The 16,567-nt window shown below is 56.9% G+C and overlaps 1 protein-coding gene across 7 annotated transcripts in view; it reads right to left on the reverse strand.

Moving 5' to 3' along the window:
* Nucleotides 1–3,867: 3,867 nt before the first annotated feature.
* The window catches only part of TLE3 (TLE family member 3, transcriptional corepressor), a 30,703-nt gene continuing 18,003 nt past the window's right edge, over nt 3,868–16,567 (reverse strand). For 2 of the 7 annotated variants that reach the window (XM_071568882.1, XM_071568879.1), the window contains exons 8-21: nt 15,916–16,117; nt 14,622–14,638; nt 11,894–12,013; nt 11,425–11,475; nt 11,119–11,274; nt 10,897–11,029; nt 10,138–10,334; nt 9,509–9,585; nt 9,056–9,305; nt 7,716–7,963; nt 7,115–7,262; nt 6,053–6,203; nt 5,421–5,497; nt 3,868–5,191 (exon numbers count right to left, since the gene is read on the reverse strand). In XM_071568882.1, the coding sequence (XP_071424983.1) occupies nt 5,084–5,191; nt 5,421–5,497; nt 6,053–6,203; nt 7,115–7,262; nt 7,716–7,963; nt 9,056–9,305; nt 9,509–9,585; nt 10,138–10,334; nt 10,897–11,029; nt 11,119–11,274; nt 11,425–11,475; nt 11,894–12,013; nt 14,622–14,638; nt 15,916–16,117 (1,935 nt within the window). In that variant the 3' untranslated portion in view covers nt 3,868–5,083. Of the gene's footprint in view, nt 5,192–5,420; nt 5,498–6,052; nt 6,204–7,114; nt 7,263–7,715; nt 7,964–9,055; nt 9,306–9,508; nt 9,586–10,137; nt 10,335–10,896; nt 11,030–11,118; nt 11,275–11,424; nt 11,476–11,893; nt 12,014–14,621; nt 14,639–15,915; nt 16,121–16,567 lie in introns of all 7 variants that reach the window. The other 5 variants (XM_071568884.1, XM_071568880.1, XM_071568881.1 and 2 more) reach the window with 3 other exon arrangements.

Below are 16,567 nucleotides of genomic sequence, written 5' to 3' on the forward strand. Positions count from 1 at the left end.
GGTGGGAAGGGCAGGGAAAGGGCTCTGGGGGTGCCCCGCTGGGGGGTGATGCCCTGGGCACCCCAAGGGTGAGCTGCTCCCTGAGCCGGGCACAAGCCAGGGATAACACAGGGGGAAGGGGCATCCCGTTATCCTGCATTGCCATGATGGGCAAACTGCATGGATGGCTGCCCAGGGCACAGCCTGGTGAGGTCTGCGGTACTCCTGGGGTGGGCACAGCTCAGCGTGGCGTGGCATGACATGGCACAGTGTGGGACACATGGCATGGCATGGCACACACAACATGACACGGCATGCATGGCATGGCATGACATGGCACAGTGTGGGACACATGGCATGGCATGGCACACACAACATGACACGGCATGCATGGCATGGCATGACATGGCACAGTGTGGGACACACGGCATGGCATGGCACACACATGACACAGCATGCATGGCATGGCACGGCACGGCACAGTGTGGGACACATGGCATGGCATGGCACACACATGACACAGCATGCATGGCATGGCATGGCACAGTGTGGGACACATGGCATGGCATGGCACACACATGACACAGCATGCATGGCATGGCATGGCACAGTGTGGGACACATGGCATGGCATGGCACACACATGACACAGCATGCATGGCATGGCATGGCACGGCACAGTGTGGGACACATGGCATGGCATGGCACACACGACACGGCATGCATGGCATGGCATGGCACAGTGTGGGACACACGGCATGGCATGGCACACACATGACACAGCATGCATGGCATGGCACAGTATGGAACACACGGCATGACATGGCACAGTATGGGACACATGGCACGGCGTGGCACACACTACATGACACGGCATGCATGGCACGGCATGGCACAGTATGGAACACACGGCATGGCATGGCACACACAACATGACACGGCATGCATGGCATGGCATGGCACAGTGTGGGACACACGGCATGGCATGGCACAGCATGGAAAGGCATGGAACAAATTAACATGCATGTATGGCATGGCACACATGGCATGTCACGGCACACATGGCATGTCACAGCCTGACATGGCACAGAATGGCATGGAACAGCATGGTATGGCACACAGGGCAGGGGACAGCATACACGGCTTGGCACAGTGTGGTGCATCATGGCATGACACGGCACAGAACACACAGCATGGCACAGCATGGCATGTCACACATGGCACAGAACACATGACATGGCACACATGGCTCAGCACCACATGGCACAGCTCTGCCCATTTCCCAGTACTGCCCTTTGGCAAGCAGAGACCCAGTGTGGGCAAAGCAGCCCAGGCAGGCACCCTGGGGACATTCTCGGGGGCCACCACAGGGCAGGGGACACACATGCCCCCCCCCAGTGGCACAGGAGCCCCGTGGTATCCCCAGCACAGCCTCACCTTGTGCCCCTGGGCCCCGCACACGGGGAGCTGGGAATCACCATTTGCCCAGGGCACCCTCCCCACAGGACCTTCGGCCTCACCTCGGGCTCCAGGACGGGCAGCACTGCGGGAAAGGAGCTGGAGCAACACTGGGAGCACCAGGAACAGGGATGGGCACAGGGGAACCCCAAAAGGGGGAGGGCTACAGGCTGGACCCAGAGGGATAAAGGTTACAGGGTGACCCTACAAGGGTAATGACTCAGTGTTGATGCTCAGCAGCTGCCAGGATCAAATCCCTGCCCACCCCCACAGGATCCTTTCCTTGCAGGAATTTGACACTCATGGAAGGATAAAAAGTGGGCAATGCCCCACAGCAAGTGCCATTTTCCAGGATGCCAGTCTGCCACATGCACATCCCTGGGATCCTGGGGGGAATCCTGCTGCTCCACAGCAACTCTCACTCAGTTTTCCAGCAGCTGCATGAGGTCTCTACCATCACACCCCAACGTGCCACACCATCAGCCAGGCCTGACCTAAAAGCACAATAAAAAAAGCCTTGATGAAAATATAATTTAAAAAAAATCAGTGTAGGGGCTGAGAATACTTTAAAGGGCATAAATGGGAATGGGAGAGCCCACACGTGGCTCCAGCACCTCCTCCATCAGCACTTGGCAAGGCTGAGTCCAACCACGGGAGCTGCAAAGGCACCGCTTTGCTGGAAGTGCTGAAAGGCGAAGCTGGAGCCGCTCAGGGCCCGTCCCTTCCGCTCCCCTGCCCGGGAATCCAAACCCCCCAACAAAGGATTGCTGGCAATTCTGATCTGTTAATGGTCCCCTGTGTAAGCCCCTCGTTCCATCCAGCTCACAATCAGATTGCAGCGCCCTCGCCGCGCTCTGTGCTGCACATTATCGGCAAGCCAAGGGGCAAAGTGCTGCTCCTGCCTTTTATTCCTCCCTCGCAGCAGGCCCTGTCATGTCCAATCCATCAGCGGCAGCCCCCGCAGGACCCTACATATGTCCTAGTTCAAGGGAAGTGCTTTGTCTCTGTCAGGGGTGCCCGGGCTGGAGCACAGGAATGCCAGGGCACACATGGCACGGATTGGGAGCCGCCTGCCCCAGTCCCACGGGCACCCCTGGGTGCCCCGTGCCCAGCCCTGCCCCTGCATCCCAAAGCCCGGGCAGGAGCAGAAATAAAGCTGCTGGGTGATGCCTTTGGGATGGGAGAGGGCAGGATGGGGTTTGGGGGGTCTGAGGGTGATGGGGGTGCCCAAGGTGGAGCCCATCCCTTGGCACCAGAGGATGGGGAGGTGCCAAGGGCTGAGGTCCTGGAGGGCTTCTCCCATCAGTCCTCAGCTCGGCTCTTCCTCCATCATCATCATCATCCCAGAGATGAGGAGGGCCCTGTGCTCCCCAGCCCCCCCAGCCCTTCTCGTGCTCTTACCAACACCTCAGTGCAGCATTTCAGGGATTAGAGGTTTTAGAGACACTTTGCTTTCAGTTGATCTTCAGTACATTTACTTTTTATTCTTTTTTTTTCTCTTTTTCACCCTTTTTTACAAAAACCAGTGGTAGTTATTAACAGCTGTACAGATTCTGCTACATACTTTGGTGTAAAGTTGAGAGCCTGACTCTGGAATGCTCTGCCAGCTCCAGTACATGCAGTTCCTGGATTTTATTCTTGTTCTCTTGGGGAGGAAAACCAAGCACTGACTTGCAACCCAGGGACTCTGGGGGACACAAGGTGGGGGTGAGCCCACTGCTAGAAGGTTTTGGTTTGCCCTGGGAGCAGGTCAGAGCCCTCCAAGCCTTTCCAACACATCCCATCAACAGACAGGGATGTTCCAAAGGCCACGGAGAGGGGATGCCATGCCCAGGTTTGGGGGCACAAGGGGATGGGCAGAGCTTCCCTCACAGATCCCAACCAGCCCTAGAACCAGCCTGAGCCCCAAAACACACCTGGGGCATTGCTGAACCCCTCCTGGGTCTGTTGGCACTGGGGGCACCTTCAGAGTCAATCTGAGCCAAACCACCCTAAAATCCTTGTCCTAAAAGCAGCTTTAAAGAACTTGGTTTTTCCTTCCTTGGATCATCAGTGCCAAAAATTGATCCCACACCCACTGAGTGGGCACCCTGTGCCTCAGTCATGCCCTCATTTTAACTTTCAAAGGGCAAAAGAATCTTAAAAAATCTCTTACTCTGATGGGAAAAATAATGATTTCCCGTGAGATCTCCTCTCTTCCAACCCCAGCCCAACTGTCCACACCTGGAGCAGCTGCAGGGATGGGACTGAGGCTCCTCAGAGGGATGCAGTGCCAGGTACCAACTCTCCATCCTCCTCTCCCCCCTCTCCAAACCACTCTCCCCTCAACATTATTAATTTTGGACCAGATTCAAATCGAAAAAAATAATCCATAAAAATGTTGTATAAAAATCCTCTTCCATATGCTACAATACAGGGTGAGCACTCCTGCTACACAAATACTTTTATTTGCCCATTAGGTCTTCTTTTTTTTTTTTGTCTTTTTTTTTTTCTGTCCTTTTTTTTAACCCTTTAGTACAAAAGGCTCACACAGGCCTGTGGGGGGAGGGAGTTGCTCCAAAAGACCAGAAGACACAAGACCATAAAGCCCACTGGACCACAGCCAGCCCCGGCCCCCCCACCACACACAAACCCTACTTGTTAGTAAACTTTTTGCTTTAAAAAAAAAAAAAACTTGTATTTTTTCTTTTTTTTCTTTTTTTTTTTTTTTAAAGGTTATCAATTCTAATTCTTTACTTTCATTTGAATACAAAACACATAAGTTGCTATTATCTTTCGTGGCTCCCTGAGCTGAATTTTCTAAGCTTTCTTTGAAATCACTCCTCATTGCTTCTGTCCGAAGACCCAGAAGGGCTTGCACAGACGATCCCGCAGCGTGGGCTTCCCCTTTGCTTCAAACATCCAAGCACGGAAAAAAGAAGGATAAATCCATATATAAAAAAAAAAAACCAAAACCAAAACCCCAGGTGATCGTGTTGCTGTCCCGTCAGCAGCTGAGGATCCGAGCGCTTCCAGGATTCCAGCAGCGTCCCACCGTCACTAACACACCAACAACGCACGGGGACGACAGGACGAACAACTTTTCACCGGTGGACAGCTCTGCTCAGCCTGGATGGCAAAGTCACGTCCCCACGGACGCTTCCAGAGGAGGGGGAAGGCAAAAAAACCAACCAAAAAACCCATAATAAAATTGCCACCACCAAAACCATCAGTGGAATACAATTACAGCAGACGAAAAATACACAACTAGTGTACCGGGAGGGAACCCCCTTGAACGCTATTTACTAGTCCGTTATTTACATTTTTCACAAGTCTTATGCAGGCTGCACAAAAAAAAGTCACGATAAAAAAGGAGTCCTTTATAGTGCCACCAAAGCGCAGACGGAAAGAACCAGAAAACCAAAAAAAAAAAACAAAAAAAAAACACAAAAAAAATAAAGAAACCCCACAACCCTAAAACCAAAATAAAATCCGTTTAGGGCTTCAATGTGTGCCATAGTTGCAGATCTCCAAATAAATCCGTGTGTGGCAGATGACGGGCAGAGCCCCCTGGGAGCGGGGACGGTCCCTGGGCCACCCCATGGTGTCCCTGCTGCTTCCCGAGTCCTGCGGGGCCGGGAGCTGCCAGCCCTCCCATCAGCTCCAGCTTAGTAGATGACCTCGTAGACTGTGGCCTTCTTGTCACCAGAGCCCGTGACGATGTACTTGTCATCCGCTGAAATGTCACAACTTAAGACGGACGAGGATTCCTTGGACTGGGGAGACGAGGAGGCGGGGAGGGGAGAACATCCATTAGTTTGGTTTGCCTGGCTCAGCAGTGGCATTCCATGCTGGTGGCATCACCACATCCCACACATGGGCACCCACCCAACCCTGCCACCCCCAAGGAGCCCCCTCTCTCCAGGGCTGGCAGCCCACGAGGATGGTGCTGAGAGGGGGTCTGGGTGTAGCCCCCATTCCTTGCCCTTCCCAAGCAGATCCTACCTGGAAGATGCTTGCGCCGTAGGGCGTCCTCCAGGCGTTGAGCAGGTTGTCTTTGCCAGTGCTCACAAACCATTTACCTGTTCCCAGGACAGTTGGTGTTAGTGGCCAAACCCCTACAGACAGACCCCATGGCCAACCCCTCCCCAGCCCCACAGGCTTCTGGCTGTTTGACCTCACAAAGTGCCCATCTTTGAGAAATAGGAAAATGTGGAGAGTCCCCAGAGAGGCTTGTCCAGCCCCTCTCCATTGGGACACATCCCAGCACTCACATGGGGCAGGTGCTGCTTCCCACCTCCCACAGTGCCACATGGCTGTTTGTGACCACAACTAGGATGGTTTTGTGGAGATTAACCCCAAGTGCACCATCCATGGGATGGATCCTGCTGGAAACATCCATGCTCAGCCCCCCCACACTGTTCCATGTAACATCCCTTCCTCATGGGCATCACTGTTTCCCTTCCTGGAAGGGCTCCAGGCCAGGTGGGACAGGGCTTGGAGCCACCTGGTCTAGTGGAAGGTGTCCCTGCCCATGGCAGGGGGAGGAATAAGACGAGCTTTAAGGTCCCTCCCAACCCAACCACTCCACGATTCCCTGATCCCCATCCATCACGGAATGGGTGGGAGCCACTTACCGCAGTAGGCAAACTTGAGGGAGAGGACACAGCTCTCGTGGAGGTGCAGCTGGTACTTGTCAGGCTTGGTGTGGTGCAGCACCTCCACATTGCTGCTCTCCATGCCCACTGCCAGCCACTCACCAGTCGGGCAGTACCCCAGGGAGAAGATCTGCAGTGGGAAGTGGGACAGAGGGATGCTCAGGGGGGGCTGCACCTCCAGCTCTGTCCACAGCCCCCCACAGCAACAGGGTTGGAATCAGACGGTCTTCGAGGTCTCTTTCAACCCAACCATTCTGGGATTTATGGCACTGGTGAAGGTTGATGCACCAAATTGGTGCAGCACGTTTGGAGAGGCACATCCATGTGTTTGGAGCAGCCACACGAGCTGTGAATGCTGGGATGGCTCCAGCCACTTGGATACTGCTGCACTTGCCAAATGGAAAAGAGGTGCCAGCTTTGCCCCTCTGGATCAGGGCTCTGGAAGGGTCTGCTGAAGGAGGCAGGACCCTGGTCCCTGGAGCCATCCCACCCACAGGCACTCTGTGCTTTCCTAATGGCAGTCTCATCATGTAGGGATGGAAAAACAATGACAGAGGGGCTGAAACCAGATCCAGGGAGCCCCACAGCTCCTGCTGCCTCCAACACTCCTGGGTTCCACCAAACACAGCAGGAACAGCCATGCCCAGAGCTAACAGGGCCACTTTCCCAGCAGGAAAACCCCCTCTCAAAGCCAGATATGATCCAGCTGCCAAACAAGCTGCCCTGCTTTCCATGGAGGGCTAAGCCCCTCCGTGGGGCCCCTGCCCAGCGAGGCCAGGCTGTGCCCAGCCTGTTACCTGGGAGGTGCAGGGGGGTCCCTGCCCAGCAAGGCCAGGCCATTCCCAGCCCGTTACCTGGGAGGTGAAGGGGGGTCCCTGCCCAGCCCGTTACCTGGGAGGTGAAGGGGGGTCCCTGCCCAGAGAGGCCGGCTGTGCCCAGCCCGTTACCTGGGAGGTGCAGGGGGGTCCCTGCCCAGCCCGTTACCTGGGAGGTGCAGGGGGGTCCCTGCCCAGCGAGGCCAGGCTGTGCCCAGCCCATTACCTGGGAGGTGAAGTCGTGCTGCTGCAGCTGCCGCCCTTCCCGCAGGTCCCAGGAACGCACCGTGTTGTCCAGGCCCCCCGTCCACAGCTTTGTACCGTCGTGCGAGATGTCTATGCAGCTGGCACCGTCTGTGTGGCCTTGGAATTGCCTTGGAACAGGAGAAACAACACCAGTCTGCAAGGGGAATGCTAGGAAAAGCAGGGAGGTTGGCTCAAGGTGCTCATGTTACATTTAGGAGGCTTATCCACACCAAACACGCCTGGAAATCCATTCAGGAGCATCCTCTGCTGAGGAGCAGCAGCCTGGCCAGGACTATTGGGCTTGTTTAAAGATGAGCAGCACAATACGGATGGTGCAGCATCAAGGAAGTGCTCCTGTCACCATCCCACAGAAACTGTGGCTGCCTCATCCCTGGAAGTGTTCAAAACCCAGCTGGATGAGGCTTGGAATAACCTGGTCTAGCTGAAACCTGTTGTGCCCATGGCAAGGGCATGGAAGTAGATGAGCTTTAAGGTCCCTCCAACTGAAGCCATTCCATGATCTCCTCCCAGCAAAGCACACCCAGGAAGGCCCCAACCCCGAGCAGAGCCCTCCCGCTCACCTGACGAGGGTCTGGTTGTGCAGGTCCCACACGGCGATGTTGCCGTCGCTGCAGCAGGAGAAGCAAACTTTGGCGTCGGGGCTGATGGCCAGGGCGTAGCAGGCGGGCGCCGAGGACGTGAGCTCGGCCTTGATGCGCGGCGTGGGCGACGCCAGGTCCCAGATGGTCAACGTGCTCGCCTCGCCCCCCACGATCAGCGTGCGGCCGTCCGGGAGCAGCTTGCAGGAGCGGATGTAGTTATCCCTGTTCTGGGGGCAAAGAGGTGGTCAGGGGACAGCAGGTGGGCAGGGGGGACAGGTAACGGGGGGGTGGGGGGGAAGGGATGTGGATGGCAGGGAAGAGGAAAAGGGAAGGCAACAAGAAAAGAGGAAAAAGGGAGGGCGACATGGGGAGGAAGGGGAAAGGGAGGGCGACATGGGGAGGAAGGGGAAAGGGAGGGCGACATGGGGAGGAAGGGGAAAGGGAGGGCGACATGGGGAGGAAGGGGAAAGGGAGGGCGACATGGGGAGGAAGGATGACGGGGGGGAAGGGGAAAGGGAAGGATGACGGGGGGGAAGGGGAAAGGGAAGGATGACGGGGGGGAAGGGGAAAGGGAAGGATGACGGGGGGGAAGGGGAAAGGGAAGGATGACGGGGGGGAAGGGGAAAGGGAAGGATGACGGGGGGGAAGGGGAAAGGGAAGGATGACGGGGGGGAAGGGGAAAGGGAAGGATGACGGGGGGGAAGGGGAAAGGGAAGGATGACGGGGGGGAAGGGGAAAGGGAAGGATGACGGGGGGGAAGGGGAAAGGGAAGGATGACGGGGGGGAAGGGGAAAGGGAAGGATGACGGGGGGGAAGGGGAAAGGGAAGGATGACGGGGGGGAAGGGGAAAGGGAAGGATGACGGGGGGGAAGGGGAAAGGGAAGGATGACGGGGGGGAAGGGGAAAGGGAAGGATGACGGGGGGAAGGGGAAAGGGAAGGATGACGGGGGGAAGGGGAAAGGGAAGGATGACGGGGGGAAGGGGAAAAGGGAAGGATGACGGGGGGAAGAGGAAAAGGTGTTAAAGGGGGAAAGAGGAAAAAGAGACATTAAGGGGGGGCAAAGATGTGATAGGAAAAGGAAATGTGGGGAAGAGGAAAAAGATGGTAATGGGGGTACAGACGGTAACAGGGAAAAGAAAAGGGATGGCAATGAGGAGGAAGGAGGAAAAATAGATGGCAATGTGGGGAATAGATGTTGATGTCAACGGGGAGAAGTTTATTAACAGCACTGGAGGTGAAGGACAGAGGGGACACACGCCTGGGGCCCAGCAGCAACCCGGCACAGCTCAGCCGGACCCCGCAGCTCCCCAGCCCTCACCAGGCAGTCCAGCTGGGAGATGGGGCTCTTGCTGCCCGGCTGGCTGATGTCCCAGATCTTGACGCAGCCCTTGCCGCCGGTGTAGACGTGCCGGGTGGGGTTGCTGATGGTGACGGCACACACCACCTCGCCGTGGCTCAGCGTGTTGATCTGCCGCGCGTGCCGGGGGATGCCGGGCCCCGCCAGCGCGTCGTGCGGGAACGGCACCGGCTGCATCTGCCCGTCGGCGCTCACGTGGAAGGAGTAGGCACTGCCAGGGGAGGGCAAAGGGGGGCAGCCCCAGAGGTGCAGGTTTAGTGGGGGAGCAGGTGGCTTTGCAGCCCAACTGCCCTGTCATGACCCCAGTGCTGCTCACCGGGGGCTTGGCCAGAGCCAGCCCTGGGTGACAGGCTCACCTCCCTCCTGCCCACACTGATCCCCACCAAAGCCATAAGAAAACCAAGAGGGGCTTACGGTTTCCCTCCGGGGATGGATGCCAGGCTGGAGGGCAGGCCAGGGGCTCGCATGGGCGGGTGTGGGTCAAAACCAACCTGCCAAGAGACACATGGGCACAGGTGAGGCCGGACACGAGCTGGGCACACCAATCACCTTCCCATGCCAAGCCCAGGGGACAATGAGCAGCTCCCTTTTCCCTTGCAGCTCAAGAGCTAATTGTTACTATTCCCCTGGCAGAAAGGGGAACTGGGCAATTGGTCAAAGGTTTTGGGCATGCAAGGAGCAGCATGGGGCGTGCTCCCCCTCCCCATGCTGTCCCCAAATCCCCAGGGACAGGAACAGCTCAGGATCCCAGCTGCAGAAACCCCCATCTCTGCATTAATGGCAATGTTTTACTATTTGTTTTGCCTTAAAACATGAAGCCAAGTATTTACAGAGAGTAATGGGAAGGGGGCTGAGCAACTGGAAGGAGAAACCCCAAAACACATGCACAACCCCCCATGGGAAGTAATTTCCATCCCCAGCCCCTTCAAGGGCTTCTGAGAAGAAGCTCCAATTTCCCAGGTGACACAGGTGAGTCTCCCCCAAGCCCCCCAAACCCTCCCTCCCTCCCACCAGTGAGAAAAGGAGCTAAAAGTGCTACGTACAGCTCCAAAGCTCACCATTGGTGACCGGCCGTAGGCGGCGGCGGCAGCGGCGGCCGCGCTCATCTGCGGGGGGAGGTTGTGCAGCCCCGCGTAGGCACCGGGGCTGGTGAGGGACCCGTTCATCTCGTGGTGCCCCATCATGGCAAAGGGCGTCGCGTAGGAGCCCCCGATGGACAGGGGCGTGCGCAGGGCCGAAGCTGCAGAGGGACAGGGACATGGTCAGGGCGTGGAGCACAGCAGCATCCACAGCATCATCCAGGGTGGAATAGGCCCCTGAGGTCATGGAGTCCCACCTGTGACCCACCACCACCCCATTACCAAGCCCGGAGCACTGAGTGCCATGACCTGTCATTCCCTGGACACCTCCCTGGGCAGCCCTTTCCAGTGCATGGTCACCCTTTCCATGAAGAAATTCCTCCTGATGTCCAACCTGGACCTCCCCTGGCACAGCCTGAGGGGTTGTCAGAGATCCAACTCTTAAGTGAATGGCCCATACAGGGATCACACCCACAACCTTAGTGGCATTAGCACCATGCTCTGACCAGCTGAGCTGATCCCATGTCATGTTCAGACCTCCTCTCACCCCGGAGATGCAATGGCTGGATCTCCTTCCTCACTCCATCTCTGACACCTGAACTGGTGGCACCCCACACAGACCTGGATTAGGCGCCCCATAAACCTGATCCCCCCAAAGCTGCTGTGGCCCATCCAGGGATGAGCTGGAGCCATGCTGGGGACAGCAGTGACCCCAGTACCCACCCAGGGGGTCCATGCCAGTGGGCTTGCCAGGCATGGGCCGCAGCCCCGGGGTGCTGCTGGTGCCCGGGGTGGGAGCGTCGTTCCGTGGCGTCGGAGTGTTCGACTTGAGCCCGGGCGTCGACGACTTGTCATTCTGGGTGGAGAAGGGATGGAAAACAGCATGTGAGACTCAGCCACGGGCACCCCCAGCCCCAGTGACCCCTGGCAGAACGCAGGACATACGTGGCCCAGGTCTTTAGTCTTGGAGGAGGGAGTGCTGCTGGAGGAGGCAACCGAGGCCGGGCTGTTGGGAGCGTCTCCCTTCTTCAGCCCACGGGCTTTGTCCAGACCGTTCTCCGGGGGGGAGTGGGCCGGGCTGACCCGGGGGGTGGCAGGGTCCTGTGAGACAGGAGAAAGCCTTGGAATCCCCTGTGGCAGGGTGGGCTCCCTCTGGCTCCTCTTTCAGGCAGGAATAAGGCATCACCCCCCAAACCCCCACGGGTGCCATGGACAGAGAGGCAGAGCCACCAAAATTCCCCCAGGACTCACCTCATTGGAGACGTCGACCACCAGGTCATCGCTCTTGTCACCATCACTGTCCTGGAACACAAAGCGAGTCACACCCTGCAGAGCTCCACAAACTGCAGTGGGGACACCCCTGAGAAGCTGACCCATCACTCTACAGCAGGACAACACTGAGGTGGGATATTGGGAAAGCTGCTTCCCTGAGATGGTAGTCAGGCATTGGAACAGGCTGCCCAGGGCCTGCAGGGAATTAAAAGCCATGTGGATGTGGCACATGGGTTAGTGGTGACCTTGGCAGTGCTGGGGGATGCTTGGACTTGGTCTTAGAGGGTTTTTCCAACCTAAATCATTCTACGGTTCTATGACACAGGTCAGCCATAGCACACCTGGAAAATGTTACCCAAACCCGCTGTCTCTGCCCAGGCCCTGCCTGGCTGTGTCCCCAGGGGCTCTCAGTGTCCCCAGGGGCTCTCAGTGTCCCCCTGTCACTCACATATCGGCTCATGCTGTCCTTCTCCTCCGCTTTCCGCTTCTTGGAGTCGATGCTGTAGTCGGTGGAGCTCCGGTGCTTCTCGCTGGCTCGCAGGCTCTCCGAGGGCGAGACCGAGTTATTCTGCAATGCCAGAAGAAGCTTTGAAGTTGGAAACAGAAGGAATTAGGATTTCATGAACAGCAGCTTAGAAGGTGCCACATACAGTCCTGTCACGATAGTGGGATGAGACCCTGTGGCTGCCACCACACCAGGGAGCAGGGAACAGGATCCAGGTGACAGGATTAGATGCCACCACTGCTGTGAGCCCTGGGAATGCTCATGTGAGGCTGCTGATGGGCCCTGAACTCCTTCACTGCAAAAGCACAGCATGGAAAAGGAAGGAGGTGGTTGTTATAAACACAAACCCTGGGAGGAAGATGTGGGAAACCCCAGCAGATCCCAGTCATCACTGGAATCCACCAGTGGGAACTGCTGAGTGCAGAGTGGGGAAAAGCTGTGCCCCCTGGAACCAGCCCCATCTCACTCATCCTGTGCTTCCCACAGGAGAACAGGAGCTTCACCCCAGCCCCAGGCAGGGAAAGGGCTTTGCACAAGGTGTGACACCACAGATGGGCATCAGCAGAGCTGGGGGCCTCATTCAGGAGAAGCAAAGGAACCGCCGCATCCCATTCCCAGCATCAGCAGCTGAGCCCTGCTGAGCCAAAGGGCATCCAAAAAACATCCAGGAAAATCCATGTGACCAGGAGCATCATAGCCCAGTGTCCACAGGGATGCTCTGCTCAGGGGGGCTTCTGGCCTTGCTTCAAGCAGTGAAGCTCAGGAGATGTCAACATTGCCAGGAAAACCCCAAAGCTCATGGGTGCTTCCTCTGGCATAGGCAGAACTGGGAGGCCTCATCCAGAAGGAACAAAGGAACTGCTGCATCCCAGCCCTGGCACCAGAGGCCGAGCCAAAGGACATCCACAAAATATCCCAGAAAACCCACGTGACCAGGAGCAGCAGAGCCCAGTGCCTGTGGTGCAGCTCTGCCCAGAGGGGGTTCTGCTCCTGCTTCCAGCAGCACAGCCCAGGAGATGCTGCCCACATTCCCAGGAAAGCCCTTTGAATGCTGGGAGTAAAAACAGCAGCACAAAACCACCTCACGAGCGCTGGAGGATGCCCAGCCCTGATTTCCCAGCACAACCCTGGCCCCACATCACCCCACGGCACAGCCCCTTCCCCACACCCCACATCCCTTTCCTCAGTTCCTGGGAGCAGCAGGAGAAATCCCCATCCTTCTGAGCCTGCCAGCCCTGCTAAGCAGCAACGTCCCTAAGCTGCTGTGCCTGCCTTTCTTCCCCAGCTGAAAGGGAGAACTAAAGCAGTTCATGTTTCTCCTCGGTACCCAATAAGCAGCTTTGGCTAACACCGAGCTCTTTCTTCCCAGGCAGTCATGCTGAAAGCCCTCGCAGCTCCCGGAGAATCATGTCAAGCATTTAGAGGCATCGATCCATTCAGCCCCGCCGCTGGCCCGACGCCAAGCAACTAAATATTTTTTATTGCACAGGCAAAGGCTGGGGAAAATATGAATGACTAAGGCTGATTATCGCTCGCATTAAACCTCCCCGGGGAACACCCCGGCCCCGGGGTTATGGATTGGGAAGGGCCCACCCCCGCCGGCCCCCTGCCCGCCCGAGGAGCGGGTTAATGATGCCCAATTCCCCTCTCCCCCCTTAAACAGCACTTCTCTTCCCGCCCGCCCCCGGCTCTCAAAAGGCCCATTTGTGGGCTCGGGGATGGCAGGAAATCGCTGCAAAGCCGCAGCTCAGCCGGGCTTTGTCCTGGCAGCTTTTCACACGGAATCACTGGGGTTGGGAAAGACCTCCAGGATCATCGAGGCCAATCTGTGCCTGAGCCCCACATTGTGAACCAGTCCAGAGCACTGAGTGCCATGTCCAGTCATTCCTTGGACACCTCCAGGGATGGGGACTCCATCACCTCCCATCCCAATGCTTGACAACCTTTTCCATGAATTACAGAACAGGCTGAGTTGAAAGGGACCCACAAGGACCACCAAATCCAACTCCTGGCCCTGCACAGGACCATTCCCAAGGGGCACACCATGTGAAGAAATTCCTTCTGATGACCAATTTTCCTGAGCCAGTGGCATTGTGAACACCAGAGCAGGGGGCTCTGTCCAGGCCCTCACACTCAACATCCTCCACTGCCTCTTATCCCTTCTCCCAGGAATCCAAAACCCACCCGCTGCCTCCAAGGGGTCGAGGACTCCGACAGAGGCACCAGTGCCCCCAAAATCCAGTGCTTTCCATGGTTAGTGAACTGCTCAACCTTCCAAGTCCAACTTAATGTGCTGTAATAGCCAAACCCATCCCAGCAGATTAGATGACCCAAGATAACAGGAGAGTGAGCAGGAATAAAACAGCTTCCCCAGTCACTAAAAGGATTTTGGAGCCACATGCACTGACTGGGCTCACTTAAAACCAAAGTGTGAGGCTTTGCCACCAGCAAGGAGATTTAAACCAAAGCTCAGATCCAGGTGACCCACTCATCCCAGCACAGCTTCCCAAGGCAGGGTGGGGGCTTTGTATTGCCTGGGTTTTATTATTTAATAAGACCTGTGCAAAAGGCAGCCCTGAAGCTCCCACCTACAAACATGGGTTTTGAAAGGATAAAGAAAACAAAACCACAGACACCAAAAATGGGGAAAAAAGGAGGTGATGGGACTTACTGCACTTGAGTCTCGTTCTGTCAGGAGATGCCAGTGGCAGAGATGAGGTCACAGCCAAAACAAAGAGGAGACAGAAAAATAAAGCAGATTAGAGTAAGTCATAAACCAAGAAGCTCCTCATACCCTTAACTCAAACACTATCTGGGCTCTCTCTGGCTTTAATACCCCCCTGTCCACTCAGCTTCTGCTGCCCCCTGCCCCTTTCTTTGCCCATGTGATTTATTTGGCAAAACACAGCTGGAAATGCCCTGAATCCAACGTTGCTTGTCCACAACCTCCCACAGTTCCACCCACAGCCACAACGTGGTTTAGTCATTAATTTGTGCCCAACAGCCCCACTTTCCCTGGGATCTCCTGGCAATCTGAATCCACACAGGAAAACCCCCCAAGTCCCCCAGGGGAGCCCAACAGCTTGGAAAGGCTGTTGGTACCTGCCCTGCAAACAGGGGTGTAGAGAGGGGAAATATCTCCAATCCTTCTGTGTTTGGGGACAGGGGATCCAGCAGGAAAATATGCAACAATGCTGATTTGCATCTGGAATCACACATCATTTTATCTTCTAAAAAGGTGTCTGATTACTAAGAGAAAACCCCCGAGTTTGGGGGTGGACAGAAGAGGAGGGAGAGGAGGAAGGCTGCTTTCCATTAAGGCAGGGCTGAACAAGGATGCAGGAATTGCAGCCAGACTCCATCAAGGGTGAGCACCACTTAAGGAAAACTGAATCCCTAAAAGCACAATTCCATCCCCTGAAGCCTGTGGTCCAGAGGGATATGAGGATGTGGGAGTAGAGCTGTGTCTGGGTCAGGGCGTTGCCCCCAACACGAGGAGGATGTGGAGCTGTTGGACCAATCCCAGAGGAGGCCATGGAGATGCTCCAAGGGCTGGAGCCCCTTTAGAGCCAGGCTGGGAGAGCTGGGGGGTTCACCTGGAGAAGAGAAGGCTCCAGAGAGCCCCTTGCAGTGCCTAAAGGAGCTCCAGGAGAACTGGAGAGGGACTGGGGACAAGGGTCTGAAAGAACAGGATGTAGAGAGTGGCTTCCCACTGCAAGAGACAGGATTGGACATGATATTGGGAAGAAATTGTTCCCTGTGAGGGTGGGCAGGCCCTGGCACAGGGTGCCCAGAGAAGCTGTGGCTGCCCCATCCCTGGAAATGTCCAAGGCCAAGTTGGACAGGGCTTGGAGCAACCTGGTGGATAAGCTTTAAACTCCCTTCCCACCCAAACCATTCCAGGACTCCTCGAGTCCTGGCAGCAGTGGCGGCAGCAGGAGCACCCCCTGGCCCCTCGCTCTCACCTCTGTGGTCCAGGTCATGGTGGTTCTTCTCATCCTTGACAGCGAGGTGTGCCTGGCTGCCCAGCGCTCCCAGGGCCAGCAGCCCCGAGCTGGTGCCGGTGACGGGCGGGATTCCCGGCGGTTGGAGCCCCGAGGGGTGCGGTGGCAGCTGGACCGGGGGCCCGTGGGCGGCGTGGGACAGGTGCTGGGCCTGGAGCTGCTGCTGCTGCAATGAAAGCACCAGTGAGCTGGGCAGGGACTGGGGAGGGACATTCCTGGTGTCCCGAGGTGCTGGGCCTGGAGCTGCTGCAATGAAAGCACCAGTGAGCCGGGCAGGGACTGAGGAGGGACATTCCCAGTGTCCCAAGGTGCTGGGCCTGGAGCTGCTGCAATGAAAGCACCAGTGAGCTGGGCAGGGGCAGGGACTGGGGAGGGACATTCCCGGTGTCCCGAGGTGCTGGGCCTGGAGCTGCTGCAATGAAAGCACCAGTGAGCCGGGCAGGGACTGGGGAGGGACATTCCCGGTGTCCCGAGGTGCTGGGCCTGGAGCTGCTGCAATGAAAGCACCAGTGAGCCGGGCAGGGACTGGGGAGGGACATTCCCTGTGTCCCGAGGTGCTGGGCCTGGAGCTGCTGCTGCAATGAAAGCACCAGTGAGCTGGGCAGGGGCAGAG

Source organism: Pithys albifrons, chromosome 13 (assembly GCF_047495875.1).
Source record: "Pithys albifrons albifrons isolate INPA30051 chromosome 13, PitAlb_v1, whole genome shotgun sequence".
Classification (NCBI taxonomy): domain Eukaryota; kingdom Metazoa; phylum Chordata; class Aves; order Passeriformes; family Thamnophilidae; genus Pithys; species Pithys albifrons.